Here is a 20,885-nt window from a genome sequence, read left to right on the forward strand (position 1 = left end):
TTAAGCTATGGTTGATTGAGCTTGCTTGGCTCAAAGGCACCAATAGAACAGTCCCAGATGTCAAGCCCAACCACCAAACCCACCCACAAGCTAAAGCAAACAGTCAAATACTATTTAAACCCATGTCAGCCACACATCGTAAAAGAGGGGCAGGGAGCAGGCTTAAAAAAAAGAGCTGACGTATTGTGCCCCCTCTCCTTCGGGGTTACAGGAGCCTGATCTGGCATAGTGTTAGGAATGGAGTTCCTTAGGGACAGGGTAGATGGCCTTCAGTAGTCATCCAGCTCCACAGTTACAGCCCAATTAGTGTCCTGTTAGAGGATCATACTGTAACACCCCTTTACAGCTGACCCGGGAGCAGTGAACAGGACCAGCCAATAAGGATGTTGTGCTGATTACACATGTATAACTGCATAAGTCAATTGGTCAATACAGCAGGTTACAGGGCAACTTGTGATGGAGGTGGTTCGGGGAACCTTGTGTTGGCTCCCTAAGCTCAGTAGGTAAACAGTCTTGTTGCACACAGGAGACCTGTGGTTTAACATGCACATTTTTGGTGCCTTTGTGAATGGAGTCAAATATAGAGAAAGTTGGAGCGGTCAAGTCAGAAAGAGGATATGAACCACTAGACAGGGTCTGAAAAGGGGACAGTAAAATGGAGGCTTTAGCAGACGGACGGATGGACTCACCGATTCTTGCCGCTCAACGTGAACGCTCCCATTCCAAATGGACAAACTCTTCGCTGCCCCCTAGTGGCTTTGCTCTGTTATTATAACATCAGGCCGAGACAAGGAGCCAGTCAGATTCAGAACACTAGAACGATGAATAATAGTTTAATAGCAAAGGTAACAGACAGGTGAGATGTAAAAAATACCTTGTTTTATTATTTAGCCAATGGAAATGTGAAGAAACCGTAGATGAGCAGTAGAGTTACAAGCGTACATCACACACACACAACTTATGATGCGCCACATGGTCATTACAGTTTTACTGTAGTACTTTGTCACACAGTATAATCATTTTACTACAAAGTTTCTATTGCAGCCACAATCTGCAAAGATGAAAAATCCTCTACACCATGGAATTTCTATTCCGGTTATTCAAAAAAAAAAAGGTGAAATCTAAAATTAACAATTAACAAACATGAATGTTGGAGCAAAGATTATTACTATTTTTTTTTTAATAGGAGATTGGTCGGTACTCAAATCCCCTTGGTATTTTTATTGATTCATAGACAGTACAGCTGGACAGTAGAGCCAGATAAAAGGGACATGGACAGGAGAGGTGGAGACAGGGCTCCAACCCCCGTCACCAAGGGGGTAATTATGGTCCCGAATTGAGAGGACTACCCTTTGACCAGACTCCAGCCCAAGCAAACAAATCCTAGTCAATTTCATCTCAGACAAACTGAAGTCTCAATGCGTCATAAAATGAATGAAAAGTAAATATTGAATGGACAATCCACTCGAGGTGGTTCTCTCTGCTTATGCCCCATGTCTAGACACAAAATAGTGAGCAAGTTTCAGTGCATAACACTTCAAACCCCCATGCACCATGCACATATTAGACTAGGGGGCGACATTTTCCTCACGCAAAAAAAAAGGTGCAGCTCTGTGCAAAGAATACCATAAAACTCAATCTGTATGATAAAAAACTCATTATAAAGCATGATTTAATTTGAACTTTTCAACAAGTAGTGTTATAAGAAGGCAAGAATTTAGCCAGCGTTTAGTCAACTGAGCAATGCATGCGATGTGTGCGATGCAATTGAGAGTTGAAGTTTTTGGAATTCACATGGGATAATTTGCCTTCACATCTATTTGAAATCTTATGGTTCTTTTGCTCACTGCTCAATGCCATTTGCTCGTGCAAAATGTCACCCTTGCACTGATTGTCCCTGGTCCCCCTCCCTACAACACACAATTACTGTTCGTTCAGCCAATAAGGAGAGACTGTGGGAAGATTTTGTTGTGATGGAAAAAGTCATCTTGATTATCACCTGCAGAGGTGACTCTGCGGTGTATATGCCTGTGTGTGTTTCTTTAAATGTCTCGGTGTGTGTGTGAGAGAGATGGAGAGAGATTAGGTGCTTGGATGTGTATGATAGTTTCCAGAGCAGCAGGCAGGAGACCAGGGGTAAGCAGGGATACCTTTTACACCTCAAATGCTGGGAACTTTGATTTCAGGGGCTGGAGGAGGTCTGCCAGAAAGTAGATGGTTCCAGCCATGCCTGTGGACAGGAAGTGACACATTCATTTCACGTCTAAAACAGTTATTGGGTCGTATTCATACATCTTAGCAAAACATTTGCAAAGGAAACTGAAAACATGTGTTCAGGTCGTCCCTCTCCGTTTTCTACCATTTCATACCTAAACACAACCATGTTCAAGCTTTCCACTATTCATTGACCAATAGAAACGTGTGAAATTATTGAGCAAATCTGTGATCTAGGCTAAACATTCCAATTGAAACACTTGATATTGTGTGTGTTAGACGGCTTCACATTACCTTCAAATAATGAGAACGGAGTGTCCGGTGTCCTGCAGCCATGTTTGCCGTAGTTCATGCACCAGTCTGCAAACTACACAAAACAAAAGACCACAGCTTTTTACAATACAACAGTCAAACTTCATGAGTATCAGACCATTGACAAATACTGTCCTAAGACAAATACTGTCCTAAGAGAAATTCATCTTTAGCAGCCCATTCTTACTGTGTGCCTTACAGTGCCACTTGAGATGCCACTAGGATTAAATGGCCCACTTGTGTGACCACAAAGCCCTTCTAGTCCGTTCCAATACAGTACATTGGATTAAATGGAAGAGCTTAAACTACACATGGGACCCCCCCTCACAGTCTGTTGATGGAAAGACACGCGCTAATAGCAACACGCTGTCAATAGCAACACGCTGTCAATAGCAACACGCTGTCAATAGCAACACGCTGTCAATAGCAACACGCTGTCAATAGCAACACGCTGTCAATAGCAACACGCTGTCAATAGCAACACGCTGACAGCCACTTAGCGGTTGTCAATAAACATACAACGGTTCACTTCTCAAGCGTCTCAGGTTCTCGGAATAATGTTTAATTTAAGTTTGGGTCGCTGCCAGCAGGATTATTGAGTGTAGTTCAGAGTATTGCTAAAGTGACCTTCAACCTTATATGGAAACTCTGGATTCTGAGAAGTTTTTTGTAACAGCTCCCGAGACAAGCTGCTAGTGGGATAAACCTTGTAGACCCGTCAAATGTCTATTTGTTGAACCATCAAACCATCACAGAGGCTGGTAGAGGGTGAGGACCTACAGTGGAGCCAGGAGTTATTCCTGATTAAAAAATTTAAAAAAAGTTATTTGATCATGTGACCGGACGAGGGGAAACTCCAAGCTCCACACCCTCATCAATTGATGAGAGCTTGCTTGTGGTTAACAGGCGAGGACATTGTCAGGAGATGTCCCCGTCAGGTCAGTAAGTTCAGGATGCCTCTCACCATACAGGCCCTGTAGAGGTGCTTGGGGTCATGGGTGAGCTTGTAGAGGGCCAGGAAGGCGTAGGCGTTACCCGCAGCGCCGTGACACAGGCCGTAGCCCTTCTTCAAGAGGCCCCTGTGCCACACCACCTCCCCACATTGTAGAGCCTCTTCCAGGTACTGGCCCACTCCAAACACCTGCAGGGGGAAAACAGGGCAAGGGCATGTTCAGTAAGGCTAAATGTTTTTAAATGTTTCAAACAGGAAAGTAACATGTCTTTCTTTAGGAGACATTGAGACAGTACTGTAAAAACTCAAGTCTATTTCTAACCCAAAAGGATTGATTGGCAGACAACTAATGCCCTCTATGTTAAATGTGTGACACATGAAACACATTATCAGAATAAAAGCAAAGTGCTAATGTTTTAAGGGACATTATCCTAGTCTATTGTAGCTATACCTTTTGGTTGGTTGCTAATACAGAAAATAAACAGCTCCACCACCATTACTTTCCAAGAGACCTCCGGCCTCGATGGTGTTATTCTGCCAATGACATCTGAGATCGCATGTACCATAGTAATGATCCATATCACATATTCTATCCATAACATAGTACTGGGGTGTGTTGAGTAGAGGCACACCGTATCAAAACATTTTGTAACGGGAAAAAAGCAAACACCCGTGTTTTTATTGGATGAGTTCAGATAGAAAAGAGCACCTCCCAGTTCCACTAAAACGTTTACCCTCTACTGAACAGGGCCCAGGTTTCCAGTACCTTGTAGGCTTGCAGCAGCATGTAGATAATGCCTGGGGCTCCATGACACCAGTGCACCAGCAGGTCCCTGTTGTCCCCTATGCAGGGCGGGTAGTTCCCAGTGGGAAAGCGGAGTCGACAGACGTGGTCCACGCTGGGCCTCACCAGTCTGTGGACCCTCTCATCCCCCGCCACATAGCCTGGCTGCAGGGCACAGAACAGGGAAGACATTTTTCATGGCTCACACTTCATAGTAGGTTGATGAAAATGTTGGGGTCATTTCCATTTGGTGGTTTGTTATCAATGAGAAAAAACAATTTTACTCCCTGAATTGATCCCAACCCTGGTTGCTGATTCGTCTATGTTTAAGATCCCATAATACAGTGTTTCCAAACCTGGTCTTCAGAGTCTCCCAGTAATTTCATATACTCTATTCCAGCATCAGCGTATGATTCAACTCGTCAACTACTTGGTGGAGTAGGACTTAACATAGTGGCAAGACAAAGTAAGTGAACTCTTTGGAAATACCTGGATTTCTGCATAAATCTTCATCTAAGTATAGACAAACACAGTCTGCTTAAACTAATAACACACAACTTATTGTATTTTTCTTGTCTATATTGAATCCATCATTTAAACATTCACAGTGTAGGTTGGAAAAAGTATGTGAACCCCCAGGCTAATGACGTCTCCAAAAGATAACTGGAGTCAGGAGTAACCTGACTAACCTGGAGTCCAATCAATGAGACAAGATTGGAGATGTTGGTTAGAGCTGTCCTGCTCCATAAAAACAACTCACAAAATTTGAGTGTCCTATTCACAAGAAACATTGCCTGATGTGAACCATGCCTTGAACAGAATGGAAGACCTAAGATTACGAATTGTTGACTTGCATAAAAGCCTTGATGTTCATCAGTTCACAGTAAGACAAATAGTCTATAAATGGAGAAAGTTCAGCACTGTGGCTTTTCTCCCTAGGAGTGGCAGTCCTGCAAAGATGACTGCAAGAGCACAGAGCAGAATGTTCAATGAGGTTAAGAAGAATCCTAGAGTGTCAGCTAAAGACTTACAGAAATCTCTCAGGTTGAGAGCTTCAAGTTCCTTGGTGTCCACAGCAACAAACTAGAATGGTCCAAACACACCAAGACAGTTGTGAAGAGGGAACGACGAAGCCTATTCCCCCTCAGGAGACTAAAATGATTTGTCATGGGTACCGAGATCCTCAAAAAGGTTCTACAGTTGCACCATCGAGAGCATGGTTGCGTCGCTGTCAAAAAGGCTTCTCAACAGTTTTTATCCCCAAGCCATAAGACCCCTGAACAGGTAACCAAATGGCTTCCCGGACTATTTGCACTGTGTGCCCCCCCCAAACCCCCCTTACGCTCCTGCTACTCTCTGTTTATCTTATATGCATAGTCACTTTAACTATACATTCATGTACATACTACCTCAATTGTGCCGACCAACCAGTGCTCCCGCACATTGGCTAACGTGACTATCTGCATTGTGTCCCACCCACCACCCGCCAACCCCCTCTTTTACTCTACTGCTACTCTCTGTTCATCATATATGCATAATCACTTTAACCATATCTACATGTACATACTACCTCAATCAGCCTGACTAACCGGTGTCTGTATGTAGCCTCACTACTTTTATAGCCTCACTACTGTATATAGCCTGTCTTTTTACTGTTGTTTTATTTCTTTACTTATCTATTGTTCACCTAACACCTTTTTTTCACTATTGGTTTGAGCCTGTTGTATTTGGCATTTCACTGTAAGGTCTACTACACCTGTTGTATTCGGCATTTCACTGTAAGGTCTACTACACCTGTTGTATTCGGCATTTCACTGTAAGGTCTACTACACCTGTTGTATTCGGCATTTCACTGTAAGGTCTACTACACCTGTTGTATTCACTGGCATTTCACTGTAAGGTCTACTACACCTGTTGTATTCGGCATTTCACTGTCGGCAAGGTCTACGAAACACCTGGTCTACTACACCTGTTGTATTCGGCATTTCACTGTAAGGTCTACACCTGTTGTACACCTGTTGTATTCGGCATTTCACTGTAATTCGGTCTACTACACCTGTTGTATTCGGCATTTCACTGTAAGGTCTACTACACCTGTTGTATTTCACTGGCATTTCACTGTAAGGTCTACTACACCTGTTGTATTCGGCATTTCACTGTAACGTCTACTACACCTGTTGTATTCGGCATTTCACTGTAACGTCTACTACACCTGTTGTATTCGGCATTTCACTGTAACGTCTACTACACCTGTCGGCATTTCACTGTAACGTCTACTACACCTGTTGTATTCGGCATTTCACTGTAACGTCTACTACACCTGTTGTATTCGGCATTTCACTGTAACGTCTACTACACCTGTTGTATTCTTTCACTGTAACGTCTACTACACCTGTTGTATTCGGCATTTCACTGTAACGTCTACTACACCTGTTGTATTCGGCATTTCACTGTAACGTCTACTACACCTGTTGTATTCGGCATTTCACTGTAACGTCTACTACACCTGTTGTATTCGGCATTTCACTGTAACGTCTACTACACCTGTTGTATTCGGCATTTCACTGTAACGTCTACTACACCTGTTGTATTCGGCATTTCACTGTAACGTCTACTACACCTGTTGTATTCGGCATTTCACTGTAACGTCTACTACACCTGTTGTATTTGGCACACGCAACAAATACTTTGATTTGAACATGCTAACATCTCTGTTGACGAGTCTACGATACGTAAAACATTGAACAAGAAAGGTGTTCATGGGAGGACTCCACGGAAGAAGCCACTGCTGTCAAAAAAACAAAACAAGTTTGAATAGCATCTGGATGTTCCACAGCGCTACTGGCAAAATATTCTGTGGACAGATGAAACTAAAGTTATGTAGTTTGGAAGGAACACACAACACTATGTGTGGAGAAAAAAAGGCACAGCACACCAACATCAAAACCTCATCCCAACTGTAAAGTATGGTGGAGGGAGCATCATGGTTTGGGGCTGCTTTTCTGCCTCAGGGCCTGGACAGCTTGCTATCATCGACGGAAAAACGAATTCAAGTTTATCAAGACATTTTGCAGGATAATGTACTGTTATCTGTCCACTGAAATTAAAGTTCAACAGAAGTTGGGCGATGCAACAGAACAACCCAAAAGACAGAAGTAAATCAACAACAGAATGGCTTCAACAGACGAAAATACGCCTTCTGGAGTGGCCCAGTTAGAGTCCTGACCTCAACCCGATTGAGATGCTGTGGCATGACCTCAAGAGCAGTTCACACCAGACATCCCAAGAATATTGCTGAACTGAAACAGTTTTGTAAAGAGGAATGGTCCGAAATTCCTCCCGACTGTTATGCAGGTCTGATCCTCAACTACAGAAAACGTTTGGTTGAGGTTATTGCTGCAAAAGGAGGGTCAACCAGTTATTAAATCCAAGGGTTTACATACTTCTCCCACCCTGCACTGTGACTGTTCACACGGTGTGTTCAATAAAGACATGAAAACGTATAATTGTGTGTTATTAGTTTAAGCAGAATGTCTATTGTTGTGACTTAGATGAATATCAGATAAAAAATAAATTGAACAATTTATGCAGAAATCCAGGTATTTCCAAAAGGTTCACATACTTTTCTTGCCACTGTATGAAGGCGTTTTCTTTAGATTCAGGATCCTGCATAAATGGGAATTTCAACCTATCAGCTTTACCTGCATGGGAATAAAGGGAAGTTCGAACCAATCGGCTCTAGCTTTATTACCTGCATGAGGAAGTAGTAGATGCCTGCCAGGCCGTGGGCGGGGCCTACATACTGTTCTTGGTACCACTCGTACATCAGAGGGCTCTGGTCCTGACAACGGAACCTCTGAGACTGGCCCTCCCCCGATATTAACACAGCCTCACAGATCTGTGGGAGAGAGACCAGGGTCAAAACACACATCCCTGGATCTGTAGGAGAGAGACCAGGGTCAAAACACACATCCCTGGATCTGTGGGAGAGAGACCAGGGTCAAAACACACATCCCTGGATCTGTGGGAGAGAGACCAGGGTCAAAACACACATCCCTGGATCTGTGGGAGAGAGACCAGGGTCAAAACACACATCCCTGGATCTGTCGGAGAGAGACCAGGGTCAAAACACACATCCCTGGATCTGTCGGAGAGAGACCAGGGTCAAAACACACATCCCTGATATCAACACAGCCTCAGATCAGAGGGAGAGAGACCAGGGTCAAAACACACATCCCTGATATCAACACAGCCTCAGATCAGAGGGAGAGAGACCAGGGTCAAAACCCAACACAACTCAATCAGAACACACCCAATAGAGTGGTTGTGTTGCTTCTGAAAATCTGTAGGGTGGATGTACACAACATATATCAACGGGATAAAATAATTCACGCTTTTCACACTATTGTGCCCGACCTGAACCTTACTGGCGCTGATATTATATAATGGCTTTGTCCGGGGATGGGCATCTGAACTCATAACGAGGGGCTGCAGTGGCTCAAGGGTCAGCTTACCCACATCCACACATGCAGTCAGACCCGCCCTTAGCCTTTTGGGGGCCTTGTGCAAAATGTTGTTACGCGAACCCTCCTGAGCAATACATTTTACCCCCCCTACATTTTAGCCAAAGACTAGTATACGCAATGTCTAGTCTGATTCATAAATGTGCAATAAGCATAAAACAGTTCAATAAGGAATTGGCAACACATTCTCTTTCTGAGAAATATGGTAGGTCAGTTGGTTTGAACATCTGAACCAAGTGGACAGGCTGACATGCTGCTCAAACAGTGGGAGACGGACAGAAAGGTGTGGTCATAACAATTCAACTGTTCTACCTTGTTAGCCAACAAATAGATCCATGTTGGCTAAACTTGAAATATAAAGATTAGCTGGCTAGTCACCAGCACGTGGGCTTGAGAGATGGCTGATGAGACCTGTGTTAATTCTCTATAGCCTAATGGCCGATGAGACCTGTGTTCATTCTCTATAGCCTAATGGCTGATGAGACCTGTGTTCATTCTCTATAGCCTAATGGCTGATGAGACCTGTGTTAATTCTCTATAGCCTGATGAGACCTGTGTTAATTCTCTATAGCCTGATGAGACCTGTGTTGATTCTCTATAGCCTGATGGCTGATGAGACCTGTGTTAATTCTCTATAGCCTGATGACTGATGAGACCTGTGTTGATTCTCTATAGCCTGATGGCTGATGAGACCTGTGTTAATTCTCTATAGCCTGAAGGCTGCTACAAGAAGTTAGTCATTATTAGTGAAGGAGCATTATGCTTCTAGTCACAGTTGTGACAAAAATATTACAATTTCAAAGACTTGAAAGACAGATCAGTTAAACTAAAAACCCAGGTTAAACTATTTTGATAAAATAATGAAATGATTAGTGGGTGTTATGGTCGTGGAAGGCTTACATTCAGCCTCGGTATAACTTCACAAACCCTGAATTCATTAGATTATTTCTGACTGTTTGAAATGTGTATTTTACCTTTAAATTGTACAACTCTTATTTAGAGAAAACATATATAAAAAAATAGATATATCATGAATTGCCCATAAGTTTAAGAAAGAAAATAAACTTGAGATATGGTTCAGGCTATATCACCCTCCAATTCTACACATTTTGGCATGGGGACGGAGAGTAGAGAGATATGGTTCAGGCTATATCACCCTCCAATTCTACACATTTTGGCATGGGGACGGAGAGTAGAGAGATATGGTTCAGGCTATATCACCCTCCAATTCTACACATTTTGGCATGGGGACGGAGAGTAGAGAGAGCCATTTATTACTCATTTCACGCAATTCTACACATTTTGCCTTGGGGGGACGGAGAGTAGAGAGATATGGTTCAGGCTATATCACCCTCCAATTCTACACATTTTGGCATGGGGACGGAGAGTAGAGTGATGCTATATCACCCTCCAATTCTACACATTTTGGCATGGGGACCATTTATTACTCATTTGCATGGGGACGGAGAGTAGAGAGATATGGTTCAGGCTAATTCTTCTACACATTTTGCCTTGGGGACGGAGAGTAGAGAGATATGGTTCAGGCTATATCACCCTCCAATTCTACACATTTTGGGGGGACGGAGAGTAGAGTGAGCCATTTATTCTACTCATTTCACGCAATTCTACACATTTTGCCATGGGGACGGAGAGTAGAGAGATATGGTTCAGGCTATATCACCCTCCAATTCTACACATTTTGCCTTGGGGACGGAGAGTAGAGTGAGCCATTTATTCAGGCTATTTCACCCTCCAATTCTACACATTTTGCCATGGGGACGGAGAGTAGAGTATGGTTCAGCCATTTATTACTCATTTCACGGCCATGGGGACGGAGAGTAGAGAGATAGGTTCATTTATACTCATTTCACAATTCTACACATTTTGCCTTGGGGACGGAGAGTAGAGAGATATGGTTCAGGCTATATCACCCTCCAATTCTACACATTTTGGCATGGGGACGGAGAGTAGAGTGAGCCATTTATTACTCATTTCACGCAATTCTACACATTTTGCCTTGGGGACGGAGAGTAGAGAGATATGGTTCAGGCTATATCACCCTCCAATTCTACACATTTTGCATGGGGACGGAGAGTAGAGTGAGCCATTTATTACTCATTTCACCCTTCGCCTTGGGGACAAGAGAGATTCTACACATTTTTTTGCCTTGGGGACGGAGAGTAGAGTGAGCCATTTATTACATTTTGCCTTGGGGACGGAGAGTTATCTACACATTTTGCCTTGGGGACGGAGAGTAGAGTGAGCCATTTATTACTCATTTCACGCAATTCTACACATTTTGCCATGGGGACGGAGAGTAGAGTGAGCCATTTATTACTCATTTCACGCAATTCTACACATTTTGCCATGGGGACGGAGAGTAGAGTGAGCCATTTATTACTCATTTCACGCAATTCTACACATTTTGCCATGGGGACGGAGAGTAGAGTGAGCCATTTATTACTCATTTCACGCAATTCTACACATTTTGCCATGGGGACGGAGAGTAGAGTGAGCCATTTATTACTCATTTCACGCAATTCTACACATTTTGCCTTGGGGATGGAGGGAAAAATGTGCAGTTTTACATCCAATGTTCTGCATTTACCCACATTTTGCCCCGGTCTTACGCCATGTTAATAAAATATCTGAGTGAGAGTGACTAATAAAATCAAATGTGGTACGGAAATCGACAATGACTAGTTTAGATAGCTGGCTAGATTAACGTATTATTCTAAAAACCGACATGGGCCAATTGAGTGACTGCCAACAAGTTTCCAACCACAGTTTTTATAGTAGTCCTACCTACTCATACAGTATACATGCTTTTTTTGATAGAAATACAAAGTTTTATTACAACTTTATAAACGCACACAAATAATTTGTTTGTTCGATCTTTTTGAGTCGGTAAAATGTATTATGCGAGAAATGGCGATGAAAACGCTCTTATGAGCAAATACTGATATAATAACCATCACATGGAAGTAAACTTGGAGTCACACAATGATATGGTGTGTGGTCCTCCCACTAGGACTTGGGAAACCATGCAGTTTACTAGGCTACAGATTAAACAAGTTATGATGAACCTTTCAAATAAACATTGAGTCTTATTCTGGTTACCTGAGCGATACGCGACTGCCGTTTGACAAATACAAATACCTGCGCTCTTATTCATGTTAAGCTCATCATGTAGTCTGCCTGCCAGCTGTTGGCCAAGACGCAACAGTTTGACTCAACTATCGGTAGAGTTGAAAATGTGATGGAAACACATTGAACCTCAGATTTCTATTGGGGACATGAAAAGTTCAGGGAAAAGTACATTGTGTGCACTACGTCATCACCCACTGATTTGTATCCACACCAAGTCTTCTTGGTGGAAACACCACATGGTGGGAAAATCTGCATATTTTCTTTTTGCATGAAAATCGGTCGCCAATTTGATGGAAACCTGGCTAATGACTGACAATAGAGGAACTGCTGATGCACAACCACATATCTAAATTGCATCTTTTATTCTAATATTCTAACGCTCAACAGTATGTTGAGAAGGCGACAGTTCCTAAAAAGAATGTTTTAACGTGAGCCTACAAAAGGGGGACCTCCCTGGCTTTGTCCTTCAGAGCACAGCTCCACCAGTGGATGCATTACCAGGCCAGCACAGTACTTGGCTCGACTAAGCTCCTTTCAGTCATTTAAAACGGTAACAATTTCATGTCATTATAAAATTGTCCTACTTAGATGATCGTTCACCTTTCTGATGACAATGCTTGTAGCCCACTCAACCAACTCTGTTTCTATTGAACACAGTCAATGTAACAGTGCTTGTCAAACACATTGAATACATATCCAACGTGTATGTGATGAACCTTAACCGTGAGCCTACGACTGACCTGTTGGATGTACTGGATGGGGATCTTGTCGTGGCCAAACTGCTGGTTGATGAAGGTCAGGGCGTAGAGGTAACCCATCCTGCCATAGAGCAGCTCATCAGGGAGACCGCTGGCCCCGGAGCCCATTACCACCGACTGATGGAGCTGCAGCAGCCTGGAGGGAAGGGGGAACACTCAGGTTACTTCAGATCTCTTATGGCATCTTACTGATTAACTGTTTGGACAATATCCAGCCTTTATCCCATAGGATCAGGTGGACCTGTTGCCATATTGGGACCAAATCCTCTCAGATCTACACAAGTGCGAGGAGTGACTGGCATGATATCCAGATACTGATCAAATTAGCGATTAGGTGGAATGAAATCTAGACACACAGAGCACCAGTGTCTTAATTCTCAGACTGGTGAGCCGTCCCCAATGACGTATGTAACAGATCATTATATAAAGAGATCACACACATACATATATATATACACATACATACACACACACACACGTCTATGGCTGGTCCATGTCCTGTACTGACCTGCTGAGGCATTCGTCTGACTCCTGTGCCCTCTGTACTCTGTGGTAGACCACTGCAGCCACGGCCAGGGGCCCGGCGTCACCGCACAGGAAGGTGACATCACGTCGCCGCGTCGGACACGTCAGGCTGTGGCCCACGTAGTCCAGAGCCTTCTGCAGGAATGAAGGCTCGCCGAACACACCGTGGAGGTGCAGGTAAAGCAGGGCGATGCCTGGGGAGTGAGAGGGGAGACGAGGAGGGGGAGAGGGGACAGGGAAGAGGGCAGAGAGGAGGGAGGGGATGGGGGGGGAGACGAGGAGGGGGGGAGGGGGACAGGGAAGAGGGCAGAGAGGAGGGAGGGGATGGGGGAGACGAGGAGGGGACAGGGAAGAGGGCAGAGATGGGGGGAGGGATGGGGGAGGAGGGGGGGACAGGGAAGAGGGCAGAGAGGAGGGAGGGGATGGGAGATGATGAGGTGGGGGACAGGAAAGAGGGATGCGAGGAAGAGAAAGGCGGGGACAGAGTTTAGGAGACTTGTGATTTGAGGTGACAGAATGTAGTCGAAACCTAGAAAAAGCAAGATGGTGGGTTATTCTTCCTCACCTGCCCAGCCAGTGTAGCCAGTGCAGTCTCTAGGGTCAGCAGACTTGAGCCCATTCTCCATGTGCATCAACAGCTGACTGATGGCATTGCTCAACCGCCCTGCAAACTCTGCTGTGAGCTGTAGAAAACACCATGACAGAACATATTGGATTTTATTGTATTAGATCCTTATCAGTAGTCCTGGCTTTGAAGTCCTTTGAATGTTGCATATTTCAGTTACCTGATGCATTGACCATAAAAAGGCTCATGACATGTAGGCTATGTATTGTACAGCCAGGGTATGACCGTTTGCTTACCAGGCCTAGCTAGCTTTAACTTCGGCTAGCTAATGTTAGCTTCATACCTTTCCTTGTGAATCAAATAGTTCTTGCACAGATGCAGGGTTCCCATCATAGTCTGCGTATGGGTTCTTCCAAGCTCTCTGGTCCATTTTCTTCCAACTCCCCTCCGCTCCCACTAAAACTCAAGTTTTTTGGTCAAACGAGAAGGAATCTGCGAGAGAGGTGGGATGGGAACACACGATGTTGAGACCACTCTCGGTCTGGCTCTCGCTACAGATATAATTACATTAATTTCAACAACTCCTTGGTAGAGGGTGCAACAAAAATATGCAATGTTAGATAGCGAGATACTAAATCAAATATAATAGTTAGAGACACTGCTTTGGAAGAGATTCGTGCAACACGCCCCCAAACTTGCTAGCTATGCTAACTAGCGCTAGCATGCTACGCTAGCTCAATATCATGTGCTCAGTCGCCATTGAAATTAGCATGTGTGATAGTGCAGCTAGCTATAGCTACAATATTAGCTAATATTTTGAAACACATGCCTTTGCGCTAAATACACAAAAAAAAGGCCGAATGTTAAAAGTCAGTCGATTAAAAGGACATACCACTGCAGACGGTTGATGTTTATAATGTTCTTGATCGCTTCACTGACAAACACGTTGAATGGACTTTACAACGTCAGTGTGGCCACCTGGTGTGAAGGAGTCCGCATTACAGGCCTTTTTTGGTTACTTCGAGCAGTGATGAGGACCGTGTGAGGTAATATGTTGATGTGCAGTAAATAACGAGTTAAACAATCAACTATCATATTTACTGACTATTCATTTATAAAACACTATTCATCTTCAACTGCCACCTTGTAATGCTGCCACTTTGTAATGCTGCCACCTGTGCATTGCAAATACGATATTGCAATTATACTGTGTATTTTCTCGTGTGCCATAATGACAGTGAAAAGGCGCAAGCAATGCTATGGATTTTATGCACACAGGGATAGATTGAGCTGGTGGAAGGATATGCATCCAACTTTTAAAACTATTGTTGCCTTTTAAACAAAGCATAAGGTTTTGCTATGAAGGCCTACATGTCTGTTTTGAATGATCAAAACCCATCCCAGTCTCTGAATTATGAGTCGTTCAATGAAAAGAGTCCATTTGATATTTTAAGTATAAATTGTGCACCAATACTACATTTTAAAAGCCTGTTATATTAATATTTAAAGCCCTTTAATATACAGTACCAGTATTTTTAATATACAATACCAGTATTTTCCCACACTACCAGCCAGGTGCCAATTGGGGTAGGGACAAAATAAATTTGCCAGCAACATACCACCCTGCATCCCACTGCTGGCTTGCTTCTGAAGCTAAGCAGGGTTGGTCCTGGTCAGTCCCTGGATGGAAGACCAGATGCTGCTGGAAGTGGTGTTGGAGGGCCAGTAGGTGGCACTCTTTCCTATGGTCTAAAAAATATCCCAATGCCACAGGGCACTGCCCTGTGTAGGGTGCTGTCTTTCAGCTGGACGTTAAACGGGTGTCCTGACTCTCTGAGGTCATTAAAGATCCCATGGCACTTATTGTAGGGGTGTTAACCCTGGTGTCCTGGCTAAATTCCCAAGCTGTCCCTCATACCATCATGGTCACCTAATCATCTCCTGCTTACAATTGGCTCATTCCTCTCCCCTGTAACTATTCCCCAGGTCCTTGCTGTAAATGAGAATGTGTTCTCAGTCAATTTACCTGGTAAAAAATAAATAGCTTTGTGTGTGTCTCCTTACCACATTCAATCAGTATGGCAAATATAATCTCTGCTCTGAGGGCCTTAGAAATAGAGAGAGAAGCTAGTTCCACTTTGGACATCTCGGCATACAATGCATTTGTCATCTGGATGGGGTTGAACCTAGATTGGAACAGAGGGAAGCTCTGTAGAAGACGTCTCTTTCTCGAGGAGCTGGGTAAGACCTCCAATTCAGAGGAAACAACATATCCCAAGGACCCCAGCTTCTGCAGCCATCGTGAGGATGCTGGTGCCCCATCCACCCATCCGCCCGACCCACAGAACCAACAACTGCAATACTGGAAGTGTGTGTCTGACTCTCCTACCTTGGCCTGCTGTAACTATATATATGTGAGTGAGATGTTAGTAAAATTCCTGAACTAAATATTGTCATCATTCTAGATTGCTGCCGGTAGCAACAAGAAGAAGTGCTGCGATGTGTGTGGACCCAAGAAGGACAGGAAGACACAGTACACATGCATCAAGTGGAAGAAATACATTTGCAACACACACAGTTCAACTCTGTCCCTCTTGTGGTGTGTAGATCAGCCTTCATTTGTGTTCAATGCTCATTTATCATTTCGATAAAATGCTATTTGTAAAATTTGTTCTTTCAATTTGTTCAGTTCAAACCAATAAACATCAATCGTGAAAAACAAAGTGGAACATGGGTGGTTATTTCTGTTCACTACACTCTTAGAACAAAAAGTGCTATCTAGAACCTCAAAGGGTTCTTTGGCTAGCCCCACAGGAGAACCATTTGAAGAACCATTTTTGGTTCCAGGTAGAACCCTTTAGCTTCCAGGTAGAACCCTATAGGTTCCATGTTGATCCCTTTCTACAGAGGGTTCTAACCCAAAAGGGCTCTGCGGGAACCAAAAAGGTTTCTCCTATGGGGACAGCTGAAGAACCCTTTTGGAAGCCTTTTTTCTAAGAGTGTACACAGGTCCACGGAAGCTCTTCCCTGATTAGCACCATCAAATACATCTGGAAGTTAATTACTAGATTACAAACCAGCATTTTCCATAGGAGTCTTTGTTCATATCAAGCTTTGATAGGATTCCTGTATCACAGTTAATGCACTGTAATGATAGTGAACTACCAGCCTCTTATGAGTCACACTGCCTTAGTTGTCTGTCTTACTGTAGCTAAGTCCCTGTGCTGGGTTTGTGACACTTGATCTTCTTTTCCAATAAGCCTGTATGCTGTGTCCATTCTGAGTCTGTAATCTGTTTGGGTATTGGTGGCAGAATAATGACAGTTTTGCATATGTCGCTGCCATGGAAATGCCAGCATCTCCAACCAAGTTGCTTTTGGCCTCCCACTCCTCCAGATTGAGCTCTCCCACTCCTCCAGATTGAACTCTCCCACTCCTCCAGATTGAGCTCTCCCACTCCTCCAGATTGAGCTCTCCCACTCCTCCAGATTGAGCTCTCCCACTCCTCCAGATTGAGCTCTCCCACTCCTCCAGATTGAGCTCTCCCACTCCTCCAGATTGATAGCAAAGAGTCCAGGGAGCCAAGTCCACCTTTCAGAACCCAGAACAAGTTGTCTCCATTGGTTACAGCCTGCTGCTTTGCTGTCTTCTGAACAGTTCCAGCTAGAAACCATTAAAGCCTGCAGTAGAGCGAATGCCTGAGCCTTATATTTCATATCTAAAATATATAGCTCTGGCTGATGCATTATCATGTGGTTAGAATACATTATCGTGTAGTTATCATGTTGGTCCCGTGTGGCTCAGTTGGCAGAGCATGGTGCTGGCAATTCCAGGGTTGTGGGTTTGATTGTGGGGAACAGTATGGGACAAAAACTATGAAAATGTATGCACTTAAGTTGCTCTGGAGAAGAGCGTCTGCTAAACGAATAAATGTCAATGTAAAAAAATGCATTATCATGCGGTTATAATACATTATCGTTTGGTTATAATGCGTTGTCAGACTTGACATAGGCATGTATGAACCCCCTATAATGTATTATAACTATGCCATAATAATCCTGACTAAATAACAGCCATTTTGAGTCTGGGATTTTAGAATCTCTCTCTCTCTCTCTCGTTCCATTCCTGTGCAATCAAGACTTTTAGAAAGTAGAGTGGCATATCGAGGTGTGGAGAAATAACATCAGAGCCAGGCTTTTTAAGCAGTGAAGAGTGGGTGGTCCTGGTTCATTCATTTCATTGATTCTTTGGGGCTACAGTGTGGAGAATTAATAAGATGTGTTTATTACTGCACCCCTCATAATAAAGATGAAGAAAGCTATTGATTTGATCTATTCTCGTCCTCTTCTTTTCCCCTTGTGATCGACAGCCCATGTTGTTAGCCTGCTCAGTTATTGCCACATCAGTAGCTAGCTCATCACAGCGTTTGTTTATGTGGTGAAAACAAAATGGCCGCCCTTCACGTCTTTCCCCAGGGACTGACTGCTTTACCTTGCCTGGGGGGACAGGTGAAGGCAATGACTTAAAATATAGCAGGATTCGTCTGAAAAACGTCCATATATTGAGCTAATTTCCTTTCATGTTAGCCTGGGAAAGCTCTGTAAAGACGACTTGCATCGGAGGCAATTTTATCCTTACAATTTCAGTCATATCCCAAGGTTGCTGTCCCTTTGAAGGAGGAGGTTGATGGTGGCAAATTAGCCGATTTTTGGTGCTGCCTGCGACAGAGCTTACTGTGTTCGGAATGGCTTTCTGGAACAACACACACCATTCCACAGGAGCTGACACACACAGGCACGCACGCACATGCACGCACGCACGCGCACACACGCACGCGCACACACGTGCACACACACACACACACACACGCACACGCACACACGCACACGCACACACACACACACACACACGCACACACACACACACACACACACACACACACACACACACACACACACACACACACCTGATATTCAATTCAGATGGACAGCCAGTCCGTCAGCATGTCTACACAGACCCTCAAGTCTGTTGAACAAAGAAAGCTGTTTGACCCATATAATGTAGCCTGTTTGACCCATATAATGTAGCCTGTTTGACCCATATAATGTAGCCTGTTTGAGCCATACAATGTAGCTACTACTTCTTCCGACTAAGGTGATGAAAAGTGGCTCTTAAAGTCATTCTTCATCCTCAGCAACAGGCATGTCTGTCAGGTGGAAGTGGTTGTTATGTTGCCCTGCTGTGAAGTGTCTCCAGCCCCGCCCACGGTGCTCTCAGCTTTGTCATCAGTTGGTATGTCCAGAGAAACAGAGACCCCACTGCTGCTCTGACTCTTGAGTTCCCTCAGGGCTTGATGAAAAGAGGCTGTTGTTGCATGGGGAACTTGACAACATCACCACATATAACAACACCCCTAACAGACGGGTTCCTCAGCAGTAGTAACACAATCCAGTTCAAATTAATTAGACATGTTACATTTTTTGTTGTTGGTGAAAGTGGGTTAAACGTGTGTAGTGAGTTATCAGGAGAATTTCAATGTCAAATGCCCAGTTTGAAGAGAAAGAAGGAATGTTAAAGGAGAGTCCCGTATTCAGCCACCTCTCAGTGAAGACTGAGGCTGGGGATCCATTTCACTCATAAGGCCAAACATGACAGCTGAGCTGAAGAACATTCTGGTCCCTGCCAGACAGACATGGGCCCATCTGTGAACTGAGAATAGACACAGTCTAGCTGGTGTCATCATAACAGTGAACTGCCTGGCTCGGGGAGAGATTCCAGCACACACACACACACGCACGCACGCACGCACACACACACACACACACACACACACACACACACACACACACACACACACACACACACACACACACACACACACACACACACACACACACACACACACACACACACACACACACACACACACACACACACACACGCGCACACATGGACGTGCGGACAGATCGTGTGCACACACACACACACACACATTGAGTGTATGTTCTGAGGCATACTGTAACCTACAGTCTGTCAGTCCTAGTTCTGAAGTGTGTATGACGTTAGGGCTGTTAGATATAGATTAGTCTAGCCTCACAAACCTTTACCAACACCTCAGTGATTGGCCTTCTGTGGTCCAAAGTCAGACCCTCAAATGGTGGTTAGAATCAGACCAACTGATTTCAACGGTGTGGAAAACAAGTGACTTCAGTCTGTAAAGAGAGAGGCCTTAACTGTCCACTGATCCAGTGATCACTGTAGTGGTCAAAGACAGTGATCACTGTAGTGGTCAAAGACAGTGATCACTGTAGTGGTCAAAGACAGTGATCACTGTAGTGGTCAAAGACAGTGATCACTGTAGTGGTCAAAGACAGTGATCACTGTAGTGGTCAAAGACAGTGATCCCTGTAGTGGTCAAAGACAGTGATCACTGTAGTGGTCAAAGACAGTGATCACTGTAGTGGTCAAAGACAGTGATCACTGTAGTGGTCAAAGACAGTGATCCCTGTAGTGGTCAAAGACAGTGATCACTGTAGTGGTCAAAGACAGTGATCCCTGTAGTGGTCAAAGACAGTGATCACTGTAGTGGACAGTGATCAAGTTGTCAAAGACAGTGATCCCTGTAGTGGTCAAAGACAGTGATCACTGTAGTGGTCAAAGACAGTGATCACTGTAGTGGTCAAAGACAGTGATCACTGTAGTGGTCAAAGACAGTGATCACTGTAGTGGTCAAAGACAGTGATCACTGTAGTGGTCAAAGACAGGGATCACTGTAGTCAAAGACAGTGATCACTGTAGTGGTCATCACTGTAGAAAGACAGTGATCACTGTAGTGGTCAAAGACAGTGATCACTGTAGATCCCTGTAGTGGTCAAAGACAGTGATCACTGTAGTGGTCAAAGACAGTGATCCCTGTAGTGGTCAAAGACAGTGATCCCTGTAGTGGTCAAAGACAGTGATCCCTGTAGTGGTCAAAGACAGTGATCCCTGTAGTGGTCAAAGACAGTGATCACTGTAGTGGTCAAAGACAGTGATCACTGTAGTGGTCAAAGACAGTGATCACTGTAGTGGTCAAAGACAGTGATCACTGTAGTGGTCAAAG

At 44.1% G+C, this 20,885-nt stretch overlaps 1 protein-coding gene across 2 annotated transcripts; it reads right to left on the minus strand.

The window, feature by feature from the left end:
* Positions 1 to 817: 817 nt before the first annotated feature.
* Positions 818 to 14,811, minus strand: lancl1 (LanC antibiotic synthetase component C-like 1 (bacterial)). 2 transcript variants are annotated; one of them, XM_042325102.1, is made up of 10 exons: positions 14,676 to 14,811; positions 14,127 to 14,275; positions 13,784 to 13,901; positions 13,202 to 13,412; positions 12,676 to 12,829; positions 8,014 to 8,160; positions 4,245 to 4,427; positions 3,491 to 3,667; positions 2,509 to 2,581; positions 818 to 2,230 (listed from the first exon to the last, which is right to left on the minus strand). In XM_042325102.1, exons 2-10 carry the CDS (start codon positions 14,211 to 14,213, stop codon positions 2,154 to 2,156), a joined length of 1,227 nt encoding a protein of 408 aa, XP_042181036.1. In that variant the 5' UTR covers positions 14,214 to 14,275; positions 14,676 to 14,811; the 3' UTR covers positions 818 to 2,153. The 2 variants fall into 2 exon arrangements, with proteins under 2 accessions (XP_042181036.1, XP_042181037.1); XM_042325103.1 differs by lacking the exon at positions 14,676 to 14,811 and adding an exon at positions 14,613 to 14,667.
* Between the last annotated feature and the right edge of the window lie 6,074 nt (positions 14,812 to 20,885).

The sequence above is a fragment of the Oncorhynchus tshawytscha genome, linkage group LG08 (genome assembly GCF_018296145.1).
Source record: "Oncorhynchus tshawytscha isolate Ot180627B linkage group LG08, Otsh_v2.0, whole genome shotgun sequence".
Lineage (NCBI taxonomy): Eukaryota > Metazoa > Chordata > Actinopteri > Salmoniformes > Salmonidae > Oncorhynchus > Oncorhynchus tshawytscha.